The 21,829-nt window shown below is 40.4% G+C and overlaps 1 protein-coding gene and 1 pseudogene across 1 annotated transcript in view; one reads left to right on the forward strand and one right to left on the reverse strand.

Moving 5' to 3' along the window:
• Cdc42se2 (CDC42 small effector 2) overlaps positions 1-21,829 on the forward strand; it is a 69,396-nt gene that overhangs the window by 22,086 nt on the left and 25,481 nt on the right. Inside the window, exons 2-3 of the mRNA XM_034506915.2 lie at positions 5,689-5,836; positions 20,492-20,805. Coding sequence (XP_034362806.1) covers positions 20,752-20,805 — 54 coding nt within the window. The 5' untranslated portion in view covers positions 5,689-5,836; positions 20,492-20,751. The remainder of the gene's footprint in view (positions 1-5,688; positions 5,837-20,491; positions 20,806-21,829) is intronic.
• On the reverse strand, positions 7,800-11,365 carry LOC117710314 (NADH dehydrogenase [ubiquinone] iron-sulfur protein 5 pseudogene; annotated as a pseudogene).

Raw genomic sequence — 21,829 nt, forward strand, 5'->3', positions numbered from 1 at the left:
TTATAGTACATGGCAAGTTTGAGGTTAGCTGGCCTGCTAGAGATCCTCCTCAGCAAAACAAAAAATCACCCCAGAGCAAAACAAACAAAAGACACATGCTAAATAACTTCCAGATTCTGGTTTAGAGTCTTTAAAAAAGTGTATGTCTGTCTGTTCATATGTGTTTATATATGTATGTGTTTATGTGTCTTGGGAAGGAGGGGTTTTGAGTATGCCATAGCATGCAAGTGAAGGTCAGAGGTCAGCTTATGAAAGGTTCTCTTCTACCAAGTGGGCCCTGGGGATGTAACTCCGATTGTCAGGCTTGGTGGCAATCACTTTTACTAGTGGTTGTAGATCCAGAATTAAATAGATCGTAAAAATAGTTAAGAGAGATCTTGGTTTGCCCTTGAATGACAAAGCAGAAAGACAGGAGTCAGGAATGACACTTGTTTTTTGTTTGGGAACAAGGTAGAGAGAATAGAATAAAATAAGGTGTATAGAATTGAGGTAGGAGAGGGGTAAGGAAAAGTGGAGTTGAGTTAAGCTGAAGGCAGAGGTCACACATCTTGTGTGATGTGCTGCCCGCTGAAGCCTCTGCATTTACACTGAAGAACACGTAGGCTGGAGAGCTTTGGGCTGGGAATGTGGGTTTGAGTATCACCAGTTCACATCATTGATACACATATGCCCTGTGAACCCCAGGCTGGTGGAAACAAGTTCAGGAGCCTGTATGGAGTAGAAGGACTCAGTATTAATGTGTAAGCAAGCAAGAGTCAGCCAAACTATTTGATCTGAAGAATGAAAACTGCCCTCCCTGAGCAAGCTCTACGCAGCTTGTCATAGTATCTGAAATTCCCATTATTAGTATTTCCCTTTGGGTTAAAACACTGCCTTTTCTGGAGTTGCTGTTAAAATGTAGTTATTTCTGAAGCGATAAACTTTAATCTGTTATAGTAGTGTTCATATTTTTAGATCACTAACCTTTATTTTGGAATTCAGATAGAAATGTAAGAAAGATTAAGTTTGGAAAACATGATACTGTGTGAGATTAAAGAGGAATCTTAGACTTGGATCCTGGGTTGGAAACAGGTCATGGTGAGTTGGTGGAGCAAAGGGATCCTGTCACCAAAGAGCGAATGTGAGAGAACTGGGAACCAGCACACTTTGTAACCCAGCTCTTGGGAGGCAGAGGCAAGAGCATAGAGAATTCCCATGCCAGCCTGTCTAATGTGGTACTGTTCCACAGAAGGAGGGGTAAAAGAACATTTGAAAATGAAATATAGGGGAAAATCTGAGGGCATTTTAGTTATAAACAAGAGTGGTCATGTAAGTTTTGATGGGTAGAATTTTGATATATTTTATTTTTTTGATCTGGACATCCTGAGATAGAGACAGGAATGAGCATGTAAATAAGTGTAAATTGGGACCATGATATAACCTTATACAAGGTTATATCTATTTCATTTGTAGCATAGTGAAATATTTCAAAATTTAGTTGTGTGTGTCAAGCATTATACTGAATTAAGTGGTGCATCTGCTTGTTTCTGCCTCTCAAGTGCTGTGATTAAAGGCCTGTATATATCTTTTATTAGATTATCTGAAGTAATTTAATATGATCAAGTCCTGCTAATATAGAGTTTATATCCATCTGGGAAAAGTGGAAACTATTAAGTAAAAATTTTTTTTAGTAAGACCTAGGGCTCTCCCTTACAGTTTGATCAGTTTAAGCTTAGGACTTTTGAGTTACAGTGGATTGGTACTTAAAGCTCATAAGAGGGTGTAAGGATTAGAAGGAATCATAACTGGGTTTCTGCTATTAGTGGGATCTTTAGTTACTCTTCACTATCCTGATAGTGGATACTGAAGCAGGACATTATACTTTCAGGCAGCAGTGACACAGAACAGTGTTCCAGTGGTTTCTCCTTATCCATTCTGTCTTGCTGGGTGATGGAGAATGTGTTAAACTTTTCTGTGACTGCCTGAATGTGTTTGATGTCAGTTCATTTAAAGATACCCTTTTTTATTCATGGCACTTTGTTGGATACCTTGGAAAAACAAGTTTCTGTACAGAGAGTGCTATAAGCTCAAACTCAGCTAGAGAGGTAATGCAGCGTGTTCTGTCTCCTCATGGTGAACAACAGGCAGGTGGGAAATGTGGCATTAATGCGGTACAAAAGCACCACCATATGCCAGGTCATAAGGTAGATTTTCTGTGGCCTCATGGCTCCTCAGGGGTTCTAAGGAGAGTCTAGTACATGCCAGTAATGGACAGGTTCATGAATGTTCTTTGAGTGAGTACATTAAAATGTAGTTTTAGCTGACAGTGAAATGATTAAAAATATTTGATCCTTACAAAATATAATAAGGGAGTAAGGAACTATTCTGACTAGAATTGAATAAATAAATGTATTGAATTTTCTTTTTCGAGACTGCCCAATTACACTAGGATCCAGTGCTGTTTTAGCACATGCTTTCTTTGTGATCAGCAATTAGTGTTTTTGGTACGTAACATTATACACATTTCTGAAAATCTTTTCTGAAAAGATTGTGATCATGTGTCAAGCATTGAAAGGGTCCAACTTTCCATGGAAGTCAGTCTCTCTCTCTCTTTTTTTGAGATTTATTTATTTATTTATTTATTTATTTATTTATTTATTTATTTAATGTATGTGAGTACACTGTAGCTGTCTTCAGACACACCAGAAGAGGGCATTGGATCTAATTACAGATGGTTGTGAGCCACCATGTGGTTGCTGGGAATTGAACTCAGGACCTGTGGAAGAGCAGCCAGTGCTCTTAACCTCTGAGACATCTCTCCTCTCCAGAAGTCATTCTTGATACTAATTATCAATCCTTAGTGAGCAGTTGGTTTTAAATAGAATAATTGCACATTTTAAAAGTGTTCAGTTTGATAAATTCTACTGAAAATCTGAGTGTGGGGACAGTGGGCCAGAACTTGCCTTGGTGCCCATCACAGAAAAGAATGTAATGAAAATATCTGTCACCCCAACAGTTTGGCTTCAGTCTTTGTAGTCTTCTTTATTGCCTCCCCACACCTATTGCCAGGCAGTTGATACCTGTGTTCTTCGTTACCAGAAATTAGTTTTTGTTTCCTAGAATTTATATAAATGGATTTTACAGCATACTGTTGTGTGTGTGTGTGTGTGTGTGTGTGTGTGTGTGTGTGTGTGTGTGCGCGTGCGTGCACATATTTGTTTATTTCCTCACTGTGCTGGAGAAAAGACCCTGGATTTTGTGTATGTTAGCCAAGTGCTCTATCATGGGCCTGTGTAGTCAGTCTGGGTGTTTTTTTTTTTTTTTTTTTTTTTTTAGATTTATTTATTTTATGTATGTGAATACAATGTCATTCTCTTCAGACACACCAGAAGAGGGCATCAGATCTCATTATATAGATGGCTGTGAGCTACCATGTAGTAGTAGCTGGGAATTGAACTCAGGATCTCTGGAAGAGCAGTCAGTGTTCTTAACCGCTGAGCTATCTCTCCAGCCCCTTGGGTTGGTTTTTGATGAAGCATAATTATTTTTGATTCATCCATGTTATTGTATGTTTAGTAGTTAATTATTTTTGTTCGTGTGTGTGTGTGATATTCATATGTCAGTATGTAAAAGCCAGAGTTATGTTATTTTTCTTCGTTACTCTATCTTTAAAAATTACATTTACTAATTTATTATATGTGTGTATATGTATAAATGTGGATGTATGGTGCATATGTGCACATGTGTGGAGGTGAGAGGGCAATTTGAAGGGCAATTTCTGTATTTGGTTGCATTCGTAGTTATCCTAGACCTATGTGACACGTGGCTGCAAATGCCTGAATGAAGGTATATTCCTGTTCATTCTTTCACCTATCTACAGGCAATTGGCGTTGTTTCCTGTTTTTTGTTGTTCAAAAAAATTAGACAATTTAAATAAATCTGAATTAAAGAGTGGCTTTTCTGAATTAGGTAATACTTGTGTATTTTAAGACAAAAAAAAGGAAGTACAGTAGGGTTTCATCTCTTTCTCTAGGCTTTTTGGATGTGGTCTGATCTGCTGGCAGCCTGTGCTTGGCTGAAGTTTGGCTGCTTGTGATTGGGTGAGGCTCAGCTGCTTGTTCTGCCAATCAGTTAGGTTTTCTGTCCCTTTATATAGTGAGTTAGGTGCATTTCTTTAATTTTTAAAAATTTTATGAACTTTTATTTTTTAAAAAAAAAACCTTGCAAATAAATAAAAATACCACTCACCAAAATTAACCAGACCCAAACTCTACAGTGTAATGTGTTTTGTAGTATAGGAACTTAGTATAGATAGAGCCTCAGAGGATTGATTTTTTTTTTTTTTTTTTTTTTTGCTTATTCATTTTATCATCTGTTACAAATAAATTGCTGTAAATAGTTTTACAGATGTACACTTTTGCTTCTTTAGATAAATATGTAGGAATGTAATGGTTGCATTTTATGAGAGAGAGTGTTTGTGTGTATATTTTAAAAGGAACTACAAAAAGAAATAGCTATGCATTGAAAGCTTGTACCAGCAGCATTTGGAAGACACAGTTAGTTGTTTTTATTTTTGCTGTAGTTCTTGGTGCCAAGGTTAAACCTGGGGCCTTGTGTATGCAAAACAAGCACCCTACCAACTGAGGTACATCCCCAGCCTACCACAGACAGTTTAAAGTGTTGAATATACAGGCAGTTTCAACAAAGCAGTTGATGTCTAGGGAGAAATTGTTGTTTGTTTGAATGGCTGGAATTGGAAAAGAATGGCTTCTTGTGACAATGCTTTTGGGGTGAAGACGTTGGATGGATAGTGATGACTTGAGTTATGGTGTCCCCGAGGTAAGCGAAAGTGAGGAAAACAGTGGTTAGATCGCCAGTTGAGCTTGTGCATGTTAGATCTGAGGCCCATGGTAGCATAGTGCATTATGTGTTCATCTGGGTATTTGTATATGAAGAAATTGCTTAGCTTTAATATAGGCTTGGCCACACAGCTACTGATTTTCAGAATTAGAACTCAAATCTGCAGCTTTCTGACTTAGAGTTCATGTTTTTATCTCATGTTATTTTATATTCCTAAGTCAGGAGAACACGTTTGACTTTGACAATAATACAGTGTTCTCTGTGAGCTATTAAAAATACATAGCAGAATTTGAAAGTTCAGATGCTTATCAGGTCCAGACAGGTAACTGTGAACTAAGTTACAGTGGAGAGAGTGGCAGGAGGTATCTGTGGAGAGCCACAAAGCCCATGCCCATCGAGAGGTGGCTGTTAATTCAATCTGATCACACTCCATGTAGGAGCAGACCTCAGGTTGTCTGAGTTCATTTTTTCAAGAGAGATTAGAAATCTGACTTTTTTGGTGAAGTTTTTAGATTTGTCAATGTAGGAAGGTGTCTTTTAACATAGTGTGTATCCACAGAAGACTTGTCACCTGGACAGTGTACAGTGACAAGTGTACAGTGGGCCACGTTTGGTCTGAGTTATACCTTGCATAGCATGAAAGCAACGAGCAATTTATATGATGAGAAAAGGGTGGTTAACTGTGTAATAAGCACATTACAGGCATTAAAAAGTAGGTTGTTTGTTTAAACACGGTGCTTAGGTGTGCTCTAGCTTTTGAGTTCAGTTTTCATTTGTATCAGTTAATTATATAGAGGGGAGAATTGTTCCCTGCAGCTTTGGCTCCTAACTGCATGCTTTTGTTTTCAGATAGGGCCAGTGTTGAGTGAAACTTGGAAACCAAATGAGAAGAAGTCTTCAAGGAACAACTTCTGCTGATGAATCTGCAGTTGCCTGTGTGTGGCTTTCAGCATAGTCTCCATTCAGAGAGCTGAGTGAGTGGCCCCATTGATGAGTGGTAAGTCTGTCCACTGATGGCTAGATATTAAAATGATGTCCACAGAGCCAGTCTACTTCATGCTCTTAGCACTCACTGGCAGTCAGTTCATTTTGTTGTTGTTCTCCCCTCCAGGATTAGTGTGTGGTTTTAGAGTGTGGCTTTGATCTTCAGGTCAAGCCCAGCCTTCCATGGCTTATGGTTTTCTCTTTACTCTCAGTGATGGTTGTTTATCATCTCATGGCCATATTTTAGTTAGTCACAATACATTCCACATTTTATCACTTTAATCAGCTAGTTGTAGCTGTCTACTCTTCAAGCCATTTTAATAGCCTAATCTTAACTATTAAATATCTACTAGAAGCTAGGTATGGTGGATATGCCTTTAATTGTAGTATTTGGGAGGCAGAGGCTGCCTGGTCTATATAATGAGTTCCAGGATAGCCAAGACTACCTAGAGAGACCCTTTCTCAAAAGAAAGAAAGAGAGGGGTAGAGAAGGGAAGGGAAAGGGGAAAGGAAAGACCTGAACTTTTTCCTCTGGATAGAAGCATGTTCATCCTTTCTACCATGTGACCCACTACAAAACAGAATGAGGATGGTTGAGGCAAGATGTGAGATAAAGGACCCTTCCAGCATAGTCTCAGGGGAAAGAACACAGACCCCCTCTGGGAGGAAGGGTGTTTCCCACCATGCAGTCAACACCCACAGTGACAGGGAACGTCAGAGTTCTGGAGAGTCTTTTGGCTATATACTTTAAATAAAATAGAAATACTGTTTCTCTAAAATAAAGGGGAACTTAAAGCTGACAACTATATCAACCTTTTAAACATAGAATGTACTAAGGGCAAAACCTATTATGAGAAAAAACCCACGGAAGTATTTTAAAGTTCTTTTGCAAATATTGAGAGTGAACATTTTGTGTAGAGCTGGACAGCTGTAAGAATTGAAAAGTGGAGCGAAAGGAGTTGTCTGACATGAGTCCGACTGTGTTAAAGACATTGAAGTCACTGATTTGCCTTTGATTGCAGCGGATAAAATGCCAGTAATTGTGTGCATTTAGATCTGGGCCTCACTGAGCCTCTTTTCTTTAACCTGAAACACTTGTGTAGTCCAGTCCTCCTGGGTAGCATCTCCACTCTGCTTTCCTGTCTTCTCACACTGTTCATTGCTGGGGAACAGACTACAGTAGACTCCCAGGAATGTTCCCAGCCTAAATTCCTGTCTTTAAAATAATTGGTATTCTAAGGTTCTTCGTGCTACAAACATTCTAGTGCCCTGCCAACACTGAAGATGCTGCTTAATAAAAATCTGGTCTTGGTTTTTACTTTGCCACTGAGTATTTATCTGTTTACATTCAGTTGAAAATAACTAATCTTCATATATTTACATTAATGTTTCTTCTAAGATAAATTCAGTCATAAATCGCCTCTTGTGAGCCAGGCCTGCAGTTGTCAAGAATTTTATTGAGAGAGGCACAGGGCATGCGGTCCTAATGAAAATGGAGAAGAATGAACCCATCCATAAAATTCTCCCAGCAGCTGTCAGGGCCCTCAGTACAACAGCAGAGTGAGCGGATCCTTTCAGCTTTCCTGTTTCTGTTTGTGAAATTATTCTTGTTTTTTTAGAGAGCACTGAGTCTTTCCCCCAAATGCTTATTCTTTAGAAGCCTCGTTTCTCAAGACACATCCATGCGTGAGAGCGACTGTTGCTCATGGCCACATCACTGATTTTATACTCATTTGAAAAATAACTGCTAGGTTAAGGTTCATTGCTGAGCAGTGTTCTCCGTCATGACTTCTTACACTGTTCATAAGGCTGAGCGTCTGCCTTTGTCTTGGTGTTTAAGTTGGCAGAAAGGGATGTGAGTGGTTGTGTGCCTTGAGAAGGGAAGGGTGGAGCATAATCCTCACTGTGAGTTTTGAGAAGAGATAATGAAATCCTTTATATCCTTTGCCATAGACCAGCATTTCAAAGACCCCATTTTAATAAGAATTGGTTGCAGCTGCAGCCCTGGCAACAAGGCCCGAGTGAGAAGAATTGGGGCAAATTTCCAGAACCAGGCCTTCAGTGGTCTCCTGTGGAGCTGTGCTAATGAAACAGATGAGAACATAAAGCATTCATAGAAATAAGCCTAGTTCTTTGTGTTGTATAGAAGACATTGAAATCTTCCACATATATTTTATTATTTAAAAGCTACAAAAGCTGTCATAAGCTATTCAAGAGTAGCTACTTAGCTATGTTATAGTCTGAGTATATAAAAAAAAATCTATCCTTTCAAGTTAATACTTATTTCTGTGAATTATACCTAAAGTGTAATTGTTGCTGCCCATTTTTGGTGAAATCCAGATGTTTTTGAAACATGATAGCAGATTTATCAGATGTTTTAGAGATAAGATTTGCTACCGAAGAGACCACTCAATGATTAAGAGCACTGGCTGTCTTGAAGAGGATCTTGTTCCAGCACCCGCATGGCAGCACATAACATTCTGTAATTCAAGTTCCAAGGGATCTGATGCCTTCTTCTGGTTTCTGTGTACCAGGCACACACAATGCACAGACATACATGCAGGTAAAACATTCATGCACATAAAATAAAAATATCTTTAAAAAGAGCAAGCAAGATTTTAGGCTTATTTTTAATAATGTTAGATTTTAAATGCTTTTAGGTAATACAATTTATTAAACATACTCTTTTAACACTGATATGGCTGTAAGAGCTGTCATTAAGCCACAATTCAGTAACTACTTGGCTACTTGATATTAGGTTGTACCTAGGTTTTTGTTTTTATCCTATTTTAAGAAGTATTTCAGTGAAGAATTTTTATGCACATAGGTTTTTTTCTTTCTTTTGAGTTCTTTATAGATTACTAATTGTGAAAATTCAGGTTGCTTTCATAAAAGGACTAAAATTCACATACATGTGGTTGCCAGTGCCTTAGTTACTTTTCTATTGCTGTGATGAGGCACCATCATCAAGGCAACTTACAGAAGAGTTTGTTTGGGTCATATGGCTTCAGAAGGTTTGAGTTTAAGAGGGGGTAGTGAGTGAAAAGTAGCAAGCAGGTGGCTGGAGCAGCAGCTGACACTCACATCTTACTTCTTGAACCCTGACAGAAAGCAGAGAGCAAACTGGGAGTGGCATTAGTCTTTTGTCCCCAGTGACACACCTCCTTGAACAAGGTCACACCTCTTAATCCTTTCCAAACAGTTCCATCATCGGGATCAAGTATTCAAGCATGAGCCTGTGGGGGCTGTTCTCATTTCAGCCACCTCAGACATTTTCCCTGTTCCTGGGACTCTGGTTTAAAGTTTCCAAAAGTGAACTGCCACTTCAGTAGACAAGTTGGCTACATGATGCAGTATGTGCAGTATGGCCAAAGAGTTATTGTTAAACAGTGTATAGTACTATCTGAATCCAAGTCATGTTTTCTTGATTTTTAGTAAGACCTGTGTGTGTGTGTGTGTGTGTGTGTGTGTGTAGGCCAGAGGAAGATCATCAGGTGCCTCGGTCTATTTCCCCCGTATTCCCCTGAGGCAGTCTTTTGCTGAACTTGCTGATTTTGTTGTTAGCTGGTCAGCACACCCCACAGTTTGCTTGTCTTTACTCTCCTCAGCGCACAGGTCACAGGCGCGTGGGCCTTTTCCGTGGGTGGAGGGGATCCCCTCAGGTTCTCATGCTTGCACAGCATACATTCTTATCCTCTGAACCCTCTCCCTGTCCCCTCAAAATGATTTTCTTTTGGGGGGACAGCATCTCACTATGTAGCCCTCAAGTTCACAGCTTGCCTTAGCCTCTGGAGTGCCATCACTCTCTTCTGACTCTAGGCATAAGCTGTCACAGCTTCCTCATAGATCAGTGCCTGTTCTCCCTGTCCTTCTCCTTCTCATTAAGAAAAGATTTAGAGTCCACACTAAGCCACATGCTAGTCACTCTGTAGACACTGCTTTTTAGTTATCTGTTTCAACTATCAAGTTAATTTTAGTAATACAATTGAATGCAGATTTTTGTTAAAAACATACAACTTACTCCTGGTAGTGTGTGTTTACAGTCCTAGCTTCCATGGAGACTAAGGTGGAGATGATGCTTAGGCCCAGGAGTCCAGGTCAGCCTAGGCAAGACAGTTGAAGCTAAAGAAGCCTCACTATAAAGAATGTAGAAGGGACAAGGAAAGAGGTGGCACTAGGAAGAGGTTAGTGATCTGAGTGAAGGGGTTTCAAATAGGGGCCTGGAGAGATGGCTGGGTGGTTTCAGAAGACCTACATTCTATTCCTAGCACCCATGTGATAGCTTACAACTCTGTATCATTCCAGTTCCAGAGGATCCAGTCCTTTTCTGATCTCCCAGGCAAAACACTCATATACATAAAACAATATATGGAAAAACACTTTAAATTGAAAAATGTTTAAAGTAAGAGAACTCTTTACAGAGTATGGTATAATTAATTCTGTTGTTGCAGATTATTTTATTTCAAAAAGGTTTCCATCTAAAAACTCATTTGACGGCTGAAAATGCCTACTTATTGGAGGAAAATATCAAGTTGACAAGTCTGAGGGACTTGGCACCAAGCACATAAGAATGAAGTGTAGGCCCAAGTGACCTTTTGCCTCTGGGGAGTAGTCTGAAGCAGGATGAAAGCTGTCGTCCGCCTTGCCTTGTTTACACCAGATAAGCACTGCAGTTTGTGTCAAACTGGCTTTCACATCCCAAGGGACTGATAGGGACTTCTTTGCCTGGCCAAGAGGCATGGATTACACAGCTCATTTGTGAGGCCTGCTCCGTTGTCCTCTTGCTTGGTAGACATGCTAGGAGTAGCTCGGTATTGAATGTTATTCCCCTCTAAACTTGTATACCACGTACATCCAGAGCCTTTTGTTTTTAGAGGAGAAAACATGACAAATCAATTTCGTTTTATTAACAAAAACAAAATCAATGACAAATCATCAAGTTGTTTTATTAACACTTATTAATTGATAAAGTAAACAAATTAGATTTACTAGTTCAACTATCTACTGAGAGTTCTCTGTTGTAAACTTAATATATGCTGTGGACATATAATTTTTTTTTTTAAGATTGAGTAATTCTTTATTTTTACATACTTGATGAAGGAGCTTTCCTTAAACATTCTCTCCAGTGGAAAACAGAGCATGAAAAGCGGCTTCCAGCTGCTGTGCTCAGGGCCTGGGTTCCCCTTGCCCGAATGGTGAGGAGGAGGGGTGTATTTCCCCTCTTTCATTAGCTTTTCCCGCTGTTTCTTGATGTCATGCATCCGCCTTATCGTTTTGTACTGCAGAAAGCATTCCTCAAAGTCTTCAAACTCTATCTTGCACTCTTTCTTCGCCCGGGTAGCACCAATCCCATGTGCACACTCTATCCACTCTGTTTCAAGAGCGTGGCACCGAGCAGCATTCTTGTAGGGCTGTTCAGCACTTAGGAACATAATGTGACGGTCTAGGCTGATGCCCAGCTTTTTCTGAATATCAAGGAAAGGCATGGCGCACTTCAGCAGTGCCCTTGTCAGGTCCCTGGGTGCAGTTCACGACAGCCGGCTTCAGGAGGACGCCGACATATAAATTATTTATATATTTAAAATACTTTGGAAGATATTAGGACAGTTCTATAAAAAGGAAGAATTAATTTAATTGGTTTATTTTTTTCTCTACCTTGATACCAGTTTTGCTTTATTTTGTTTTTTAAATATAAGCATAAATAGACACTTTAAAAAATATATATATATGTTTTACTCAATCTAAGAGAGGGAGCCTGACTAGAAAAGTCTTTGTCCACATTCTACTCAGGGTAGCACTAAGAAGGCCAAAGAGGAAATGGTAAGAGGGCAACAATAGTAACATAGCAACAGGAATGAAAACCAGATACATAGGAAAGGTGTTAAACACACACAACTCTGTAAACTTCCCAACCACATTTCTAGGTAGTCTGTATTTACTTACTGAATTGTCACCTGTACCAAAGAAGTAGACGCTAATATGAAATCATTTCATAGGTCAGTAAAATAAGGTGTACAAAGATCAAATATTCTGCAGTTCTAAGCCAATTTGTCTGTGACATCTTGATGTGTAGCCCAGGCTGGTCTCCACTAACACTTGCACTAGCCAGCTGTTATAATTCTGAATCAGCATTCCATACTCCTTTCTAACCTTTCCTCTACATATTAGTGTTCAGTGTGAATGGATGTATCCTGTCCATGTGGTATAATCATTCTAAGCCAAGGAATTAAGTTAAAATTCATGCTTGAACTTAGACATTTTACCTTGTGGCTATCTAAACAGCAGTAAATGCAAACTACTCTTTAGGGAACACCAGGCTTACATAGGAAAAAGAGTCCTTCAGTCATGATTAACTCACAAAAGAGTTAAAAGGAAACAGTCAGACTGCAGTGATAGACTGATTGTAAAGCGTGTGTGGAAATGGGAGGAGCCCAGAAATCGGATGGGATTTGAAAACTAATAGTAAAAGTGGGCACTTCTGTTCCCAACTGCAGGTCTTACCTCAGTGGAGCTGGAGGTGCAGGGGGCACAAATTAAACTACAAATTGGATTATAGATACAGAATTAAACCTAGGAGTTCTAGAATAGTCAGTCTATGTGACTTTGAGGAATATGTTGAAATTTCTTAGGCAGAACACAAATCATAAAAGAGTTGATGCATCAGAGTTCATGCAAGCTAAACTCCCAAAAGACATTTGAATGAAAGAAAAAGATCAGAAAAACAAAAACAAAAAAACCTCATGTATGTAGTGAACAAGGGACTTGTTCTAGAGTATATAAAGAACTTGATTTAATTAAAGTGGAATTGAGATGACAGTAACAACATAACTAGAATTTAAACATGGGCATTGGGGATCTGAAGAGGTGGCTCAGATTTGGTCCTCACATCTGGACAGTTCACAACCTTCTGAAACTCTGAGCTTCTGCACCCTGCTGTTCATAGCACCTGCACACACATGCTCACATGGGGACACATACATACACATAGTTAGAAATAATAAAAGTATAGTTTTTAAAATTGTGCAGTAGATCTGAAAATACAGACCCAAGCAAGGTGTGTGAATGTCAGCAAACATGAAAATATTTAATGAGGCTGGAAGGATGGCTTAGCAGCCAAGAGTGCTTGCTTCTCTTCTGTTCAGTTCCCGGTGGCACATAACCATGTGTAACTCTAGATCCAAGGGATCTGCAGGGACTTGCATACACACAGTGTTTACTCACATGGATGCATACAAAGATGGTAAGATCTTTTTAAGAAAGAAAATATCATTAATATTATTAGCTGCCAGGAAAGGGTAAATTAAACCAGAGGGACACTCCTGTACACCTCAATGACTAAGATGAATGCTGGCCATAGCGTAGAGAATGGCAGGATGTGGACCTGTAGGACTCTCACATACAGCTGATAAGAAGGCAAAGTTTTATCAGTTGGCAAAAGTGGTGGACAGTTTCTTAGAAAGTAAAACTCATACTGTGCTTGAGATTCGATGTAGGATTTCCACTCTTATGTTTTTCCCCAAAATGAAAACTCTTCCCAAACACTTGTCAGCATGTGTACATGACTTAAAACTTTTAAAAATTTACATGCATCTATCTGTCTGTCCATTCATGCATTCATGTGCTTAGTGCAGATAGTGCCCACAGAGGCCGGAAGAGGGTGTGGGATCCCCTGGAGCTGGAGGCACAGGCACTATCCAGAATAGGTGCTGAGAACTGAACTCTGCAAGCCATTTTTAACCACTGAATCATCCCTCCAGCCCCATTAAATATTGGGTTTAGTTTGTTATCTATTTACATGAATCAGTGGGAAAGACTAGTGTCTAACTAGTCATGTCAAGCATGAGAAAAATACTGTTTCCATAATTGCATGCGCTCCTCTCTACTCTTTGAGATAGTTCAGTAACAGTGCCTTCTTTGGTCTGGTTAACCACACAGAAGTGGATCTGTTAATATGTACAGTTGGAAACTCCTCCAAGAGATATTACAAATCATGTTCAAAGAACAATTTCAAGCTGGGTGTGGTTACTATTTCTATAAATTTAACATGTAGGAAGTGGACCAGAGGGCTGGAGAGATGGCTCAGCAGTTAAGAGCATTGACTGCTGTTCTAGAGGTCCTCAGTTCAATTCCCAGTAATCACATGGTGGCTCACAACCACCTGTAATGGGATCTGATGCCCTCTTCTGGTGTGTGTCTGAAGATAGTTGCCATGTACTCATCCATCCATCCATCCATCCATCCATCCATCCATCTTAAGAGTTCAGGGTCACTTGGGCTACATAAGACCCTATCTCAAAAGGCTGCAAACAAAGGGCTTGAAAGATGGCTCCATTGACAAAGTGTTTACTGAGGGACCGAGTTTAATCCCCAGCCTTCAGTAAAAGCCAAAGGGCATATATAACACCAGGGCTAAGGATCTTATCCTTTGTTCTCTCTGGCTAAACAATCTAGTCGAGTTCATGAGCTCCAAGTTCTGTAAGAGACTGTGCCTCAAAAAAAATATGATGACTGAAGACACCTGATGTAACTTGGCTTTTCCTGTAATGTGGAAAACAAGTCTGAGGAGATAGATTGTTGGTAAGGCAAGGACCCAAGTTTGATTCCCCAGAACCCACATTAAAAATATGGGGCTAGAGAGAGGGCTTAGATTAAGAGCATTTGCTGCTCTCCTAAAGAACCCAAGTTCAGTTCCTAGCACCCACATGGAGGCTCACAACCATCTGTAACTCCAACCCCAGGGGATCCAATCCCCTTTTCTGGCCTTTGTGGGCACCAGATAGGCATGCCCAGTGCACATACACACATGCAAGCAAAATACTCGTACATGAAAGAATTAAACCTTAAAAATAGAACCTTGGGCACAGTGGCACTCTACTACTGGGGTTTGCTGTCCAGCCAGCCCAGCCTGAGGACATTCCAGGCCAGTTTAAGACCCTGTCACTCACACACACACCCCAAACACAGAAGATAGCTCCTGAGGAATGACCCCTGAGCTTGCCCTCTAACCTTTACATATGCACATCCCCACAGCCATGCATCCACACCCACCCACATACATAATAAAACATTAAAAACAACAAAAAGAACCTGAAAACAAAGCCATTCAAAACTAGCGTGGGACAGCTAGTTTGTGCTCATTTGGCTGTGAGTGAGCTGTATTGATAAGTCATACTTGTCATTGATTAATAGCTTAGTACTTCTGCAGGAAACAACTTTGGCATTTGGTGTAAGTTAGGCACCCTTCCCCCCTAGTTTTACCCCACGCTTCAGTGATTCTTTGCATTTTTATTTCTGATCCTACTCAGTTCATTTGACAACTGCTAATTACATTTACTGTTGTTACTTATATCTTATTTAAACATTTGAGCACTTAAAAATAATTATGTAGGACTAGATTGGTAGCTCAGTGGTTAAGAATGCTTAGTGTTTTTAAAGAGGACATGAGTTTGGTTCCTAGCACCTGTGTCTAGTAGCTCACAACCATCTGTAACTTCAGCTCCAAAGAATCTGGTGCTTTTTTCTGGCCTCCATGAGCACTGTGCGCGCACACACACACACACACACACACACACACACACACACACACGAAGTGGAGAGGAAGAGGGACTGGGGAGATGACTTAGTGGTTAAGAATATTCACTGCTCTTCTAGAGGCCCCAGGTTCAATTCCTAGCACCTTCATGGCAGCTCACAACTATTTGTAACTAGTTCCAAGGGTTTTGATTCCCTTTTCTGGACTTGTTGGGCATCAGTCCATGGACATGGTGCATATACACACATGCAGGCAAAAAAACCTATACACATAATGATGTTTTTAAATTAAAATATAAATCTTTTAAAATATGTATGTAGACACTTGTGTGTTGCACAGATGTCCTGGTTAGCAAATATTTTTATAACTACCATCCAGGTTTAAGAGATAGATCAGGGCTAGAGTCATAGCCAGTGATGGACTGCTGCCTGACTTTCATTCCAGCCCAGCTGGGAGTGGGGATGAGGACAGGACATTGTCAGTGGTCCAGGAGTCTTTATGCATCTCTTTCTGTTTGGAATCCTGCCCATGAGTGCCCTTCTGGCTGTTAACAACTTTACTTTGACCTATTTTTGTATCTCTAGACAAAAATTGTTGAAATTGTTTCTGAATTTTGTGACAGTGGTTCTCTGTGTGCTCTTTTATATAGTGCTTTTCAAGAAGCACACTCTGTAAAGCTGGTATTTGTTGTTATTTTGTATGAATATGCCATTTTTCATTTAAAAAAAAATTTTCCCCTTGGGGCTAAAGAGATGGCTCAGTGGTTAAGGGTGCATAGTTCTAGCAGAGGACCTTAGTTCTGTTCCCAGCATCTACACTGAGTGGCTCATCTCTCTCTCTCTCTCTCTCTCTCTCTCTCTCTCTCTCTCTCTCTCTCTCTCACACACACACACACACACACACACACACACACACACACACACACACACCACCTGCCCCTGTAACACCAGAGCTGGGGAGTCTGACACCATCTCTGGCCTCCACATGTACTTGTATGCATGTGCACATGCCCCACATACATACACAAAACTGAAAATAAATCTTTTTAAACATTTTTTTTCTTCTTGATAGACTTCGAAGGTGTTTCTTTTTTTCTTTTTTTTTTTTTTCTTTTTTTTTTTCTGTTTTTTTGAGACAGGGTTTCTCTGTGTAGCCCTGGCTGTCCTGGAACTCACTCTGTAGACCAGGCTGGCCTTGAACTCAGAAATCCGCCTGTCTCTGCCTCCCAAGTGCTGGGGTTAAAGGCGTGCGCCACCACCGCCCGGCCCTCAAAGGTGTTTCTTAGTTTACTGTAAGATATGGTAATGTGTGCTTGTAGGGTAAGTTACCTGGGAGGCTGAGGTTGAGGTCTGGGAATCCTTGAGATTCTGAAGAACTCAGGGAAAACAAAACAAAACAAAACCACCACCACCACCACCACCACCACAAAAAAAACCCCATTATGTTAGTTTATTTTTGTATTTGCCATTTTAAATTTTGATAACAAGAGCATGCAGTATGCAGTGCCTGTGTATATAATATCTAATTTAGCCTTCATTTTAGATCTGGAAACTGAAACATGGCAGTCTGTTTTATAACAGAAAACCAGTGAGTACTAGGGCCTGTCACTGCTTCATGCTAGCACTTCTAAATGGTTGGAATACTTAAGGTCCTGAGAGTCTTTGGATAGCTGGAGCCATGCTGCTCTCGGTAACAGCTCTAAACTCGGCTTTATGCACAGCACATGCCGCACGTCTTTATTTCAAAGTCTAAATTCTAAACTTTGGTACAGTGCTATGCAGATTGAGTGTGCCAGTTTCTGAACTGTGTCCAGCTCTTCCTTTTAGGAGAAAGCTCTGCTGGTATAGACCAATCTGGTGGTGACTTCTGTGTGGAATGTGCTGAGCTGTGTAGCTGTTGGAATGCTGCTCTCCTGTGCATAGTTTGTCCTTTTTTTTTAAGTGTAGAGGTTTTGCTTTGGTTTGCATTTTGTTGAGAACACTCATGTAGCCCAGGCTGGCCTCATACTTGCTGTATAGCTGAAGGTGACCTTGGACTCCTGATCCCTTGTCTTCTGTAACAGTACTTAGCTTTAAAAGTATAAAGTTTTGAAAATGGAAGTATTTTAAGCAACTTTCAGCTCAAGAAGTGAAGGTAACTATTAATATAATAACAATGTTGAACTTTTTAGCAACAGATTCAGGATTCTTTGAAGATGTTTATATATAAATATTTTAGGTTTATACACCTGAAATAATTCTAAAAATGTAGTTTGAGGAGGGCAAGCACATTGACATTTCCCAAGGCATCTTAGGAAACATCTTTTGTTGTTTTAGTTTTTGGTTTTTGATTTTTCGATACAGGGTTTCTGTGTATCTTAACTGTCCTGGAACTCGGTCTGTAGACTAGGCTGGCTTCAAACTCACAGCGATCTCCTGCCTCTGCCTCCCTAGTGCTAGGATTAAAGGTGTGTCCACTGGATATGTGAAGAAAATGAGAATTTGGGGAATTGTGGGTTGGTAGACAGTTACTCTAGATGGTAAAGCAAGAAGTCCTGTATTATAAACAATGTAGCCATTTAAGACAAGTGAATGTACCTGCTGGAAATGAGAAGTTAGTATTTTAAGGTGGTTCTGGCTGTTTATATATAATCCAGAGCCTGTGACATCCATGGACCAACCAAATAACAGATGGGAAAATGCTAGAGGAGCCTCATGTCTGTGGGCTGCACCAAGGTGAGCAGTGAGAGTGTTTCCACAAAGGCACTGGCTGAGGCCTTGGACCCAAGGGCAGTTAAGGTTGCTTGGAGCTATGCTTAACCGCAGGGTACTAAGTTACAGTAAGGATGATAGTTCTGCTATGCTCTAGTACAGGAAGGTGACTGGTAGTGAAGCTATACTTATGTCCATTCCAGAAAGCTAGAAGAGAATTCTCAGAATTGTTACCATAAAGAATCAGTGTTTAAGGAGATAGATGTACTTTTGACTTTACAGAGTGCATCCATATATCATAGCATCTGGTGTTGGGGGTTGCCCATGCACACATGGATATGAATTAAACTGTTTTTTTTTTTTTTTTTTTTTTTTTTTTTTTTATATACTTAGAGTGTCTGTGGTTTGTCTCCACCGCCTCGTGTGTGTGTGTGTGTGTGTGTGTGTGTGTGTGCGTGTGCGTGTGCGTGTGTGCGCGCGCGCGTGTACCTTGACACTTTGGCTGTCATATGTGGAAGTTAGAGGATAAGTGATCTAGGTCAAGCCCTCAGGTTTGGTAGCCAGTGCCTTTACTCACTTATCTTGTCAATCTTATTTGTGGCCTTTTAATTCAGTTTTTAATATTTTTAAAGTACCTATTGGATACTGTGAATTTAACTCATTTTCTGGTATATTTTTTATACCAAGATTGGGTAGGTGAAATAAGTAAAAGACTTCCTTTAATCTAATTAAATCTCAAACTATTTCTCAGTTTTGACATCTCTACTTCTTATAGCTAGACTTGGTCTTAAGAATGACTAGAAGGCTTCCCTTCCTTTATTTTTCTGTCAGTTTGACAAGGGTTTCTTGGGTAAAATAAGGAGTGTTTGTTTCAAGGTCTGTATTTAAATTATACCAAAACTGTGAATTTCTCTTCCTTCAGTCTTGACTGCCTCTTGCACGAGCTGTGAGGTCCAGGATTGTTTGCTCTGCAGCTAATTAGGTTGTGACTTGGGCACAGTCATCTCCACAGAGACCTTGTCTATTCAGAAGTGACTGTAGTGCCATCTCAGCAGGTTAGAGTCTTCCTTGCATTGGGGAAATCAAAGGGAAGAATTTTCAAAAATGTATCCGGTTAGCGTAAAGGACACTTAACCCATGATATAAAATAACACCTTTTAAAGTATTCACACTGATGAGAATAAAGGATAATCTTGTGTTACCTTTACATAACATGATTTTTAAAATGCTGATGAGACAATCATTTATAGATGGTAAAGTTTACCAGTTTATGAGGCTTCTTTGAGAGGTTTACAAATACTCACCTTGTATTTTACCACTTGGGTCAGAAATGTTCACATCTTTTTGTGTAACCAGATGAAGTCACCTTTGGCATTTGATCTTTTCATTTCAAGGGTGGCTTTTTCCTTCACTCTCTACCCCATTATCTTTTTAATTAAGCTCTCTGTTTTTCTTGTATTTGTTGCCTTCACTTGTTGGCTCCACTGGCTGCCCGTCCCTCCTTTCTCAGTGGCATTTAATAGCTCCTCTTCTCTGTCATTTGTTAGTAGCCAGCTATCCTTAGTAAACCTCTGTCCCTGTCATGTAATTGTAGTTGCTCTGACACCTTCCTTTCTTGAACCCTCTTTATTACTCACGCTGCTGCCTCTCTTACATTTTCACCATTGTCTCAGTCATGGTTGGCTGACTGCTAATGTTTCCCTGGCTTGCAACTTACATATCTAGTATTGGGCATCTTCAGTAAATGTGTATGCTAGGTTGCCAGGAGTATGAGCCCATTTAATATAAACTTGTATACAGGAGACGCTGGTCTTATGAATGACTGGAACTTCTCTGGCCCTCTTTCCTTTGCTTCTCTGTCACCTTGACAAGGACTTCTTGGACTCACCTTGCCTTGCTGTGGCAGGATGATAGGTGTCTCTACTCAGTGCAGGCTGTTTAGGTGGAGGAGGGGTCCTAATGGCTGGATCCACAGAAAGAAAGCTAACTTCTATCTATTTCCATGGGTGGGTGATCATTTTAAGGTTTCTGATGTTTTATATCTTGTTCCCTTAGAGTTCATGATCTGTTAGTTATTGTGGGTTGTCTGAAAACAAAGGACTCAATGAAACATGAGAGGACGATCATCATGTCTTTGTGGAACTTAAAAGCATGGCAATCATGTTTTAATTGGTGATTTGTAAATAAAATGCTTTTAAACTAATTCATAGTTTATATTTATAGAATAGTCCATGAAAGCAAGGATTTTTTTCATTTTTCACTATTAAAACCTGGCCACATGGTCAGGCCATAACTTAAAAAATAATTTGTTAACTCACTGAGTTTATGAAATTTTGGTTTGCAGTATTTGCCTTTAGGTGACATCTTTAACATTGTTACAGATTTCAAAGGCTGAGTCATCCAAGGATACTGCAGGTGCCTTACTTACGTCTCCTCCTTTTCCTAGACCTGCTGTCGGCTCTGGACCAAAGCTGTTCTTTTCTTCCCACTGACCTGGAACCAGTCTCTGTAGAACCGAAAGCAGCGAAAAGAAACAATCAGACTTCCTTTTCGATCAACTTGAGACATTTGACTTCAGGGACAGAGGCACAGTGAAGTAAAGTTATTTTGACGACCATTCCTCACTTTGAGGGTGCACGTTGGGAAGCTTCCTGTCTGAAGATTTGGAGCCTTTGTTGGTGCTTGCTCAGGCCTTGGACTGAGAGCATGAGTGAATTCTGGTTGTGTTTCAACTGCTGTATAGCAGAGCAACCTCAGCCTGTAAGTATCTGTGGGACACTGGCTCTCAAACTGAGCATGGGGACCCTGGGGACTGGCAGCAACTGTGGTTTTAGGACTCTGAGCATCCATTTAAAAAAAAAAAAAAAACCAAAAACCCAACAACAAAACCAAACAGAAACACATTTGTTGAAGAAACATTGGGCTTGCTAGCACACACCTGTAATCCAGCACTTGGGCAGGCAGAAGCTGGGCTTTGAGTTTGAGGCCAGCCTGGTCTACAAAGAAAGTTTAGGGCTAGCCAATGCTATATGGCAAGATCTTGTCTCAAAAAACAAAAGCAAAACAAAGGATAGTGTATCTCGAAGATAAACTGATTGGGTGTCAAGAATTGTACTAGGAGCCTAGTGTGGTGCACGCCTTTAATCCCAGCATTTGGGAGGCAGAGGCAGGCAGATCTTAGAGTTTGAAGCCAGTTCCAGAGCAGTTAGAGGTACATGGTAAGATTTCCCCCCACCCATGGTGGGGAATTGTAAGCCCCACTGTGCATCACTGAGAAGGCAGTGTTCCATAGCACTGACAGATGTGGGGATAGGAGAAAGGAGGCTGAGTGCTAAGGGCCACGTCCGCCATTAGACTGGTGCTGGGAAAGCGTGACAGCCAGGTCCCTGTGAGCTTTTCCCCACTCACTTGCTCCTTTCCTCACAGCTCTTATTTCCGGTTGTGGCAGCTCAGTTGTTTTGTTCAGTCACACCGGTGTTACATGGCCCTGTGTGACTTCACAAGCTGTACTGTCTGGCTTATGTCAATTTGATACAAGCTGGAGTCATTTGAGAGGAGGGAGTCTCAACTGAGAAATTACTGTTGTAAGATCAGACGGTAGGCAAGCCTGTGTGGTATTGTCTTAATTATGGGGGAAGGCCTAACCCACTGTAGTTGTTGGTTCCATCCCTGTACTGGTGATCCTGGATACTATAAGAAAGCAGGCTGAGCCAGCTTTTGGGAGCAAGCCAGTAAGCAGGTTTCCTCCATGGCCTCTGCTTCAGTTCCTGCTTGAGTTCTTACC

This window comes from Arvicanthis niloticus, chromosome 6, assembly GCF_011762505.2.
Source record: "Arvicanthis niloticus isolate mArvNil1 chromosome 6, mArvNil1.pat.X, whole genome shotgun sequence".
Taxonomy (NCBI): Eukaryota; Metazoa; Chordata; class Mammalia; order Rodentia; family Muridae; genus Arvicanthis; species Arvicanthis niloticus.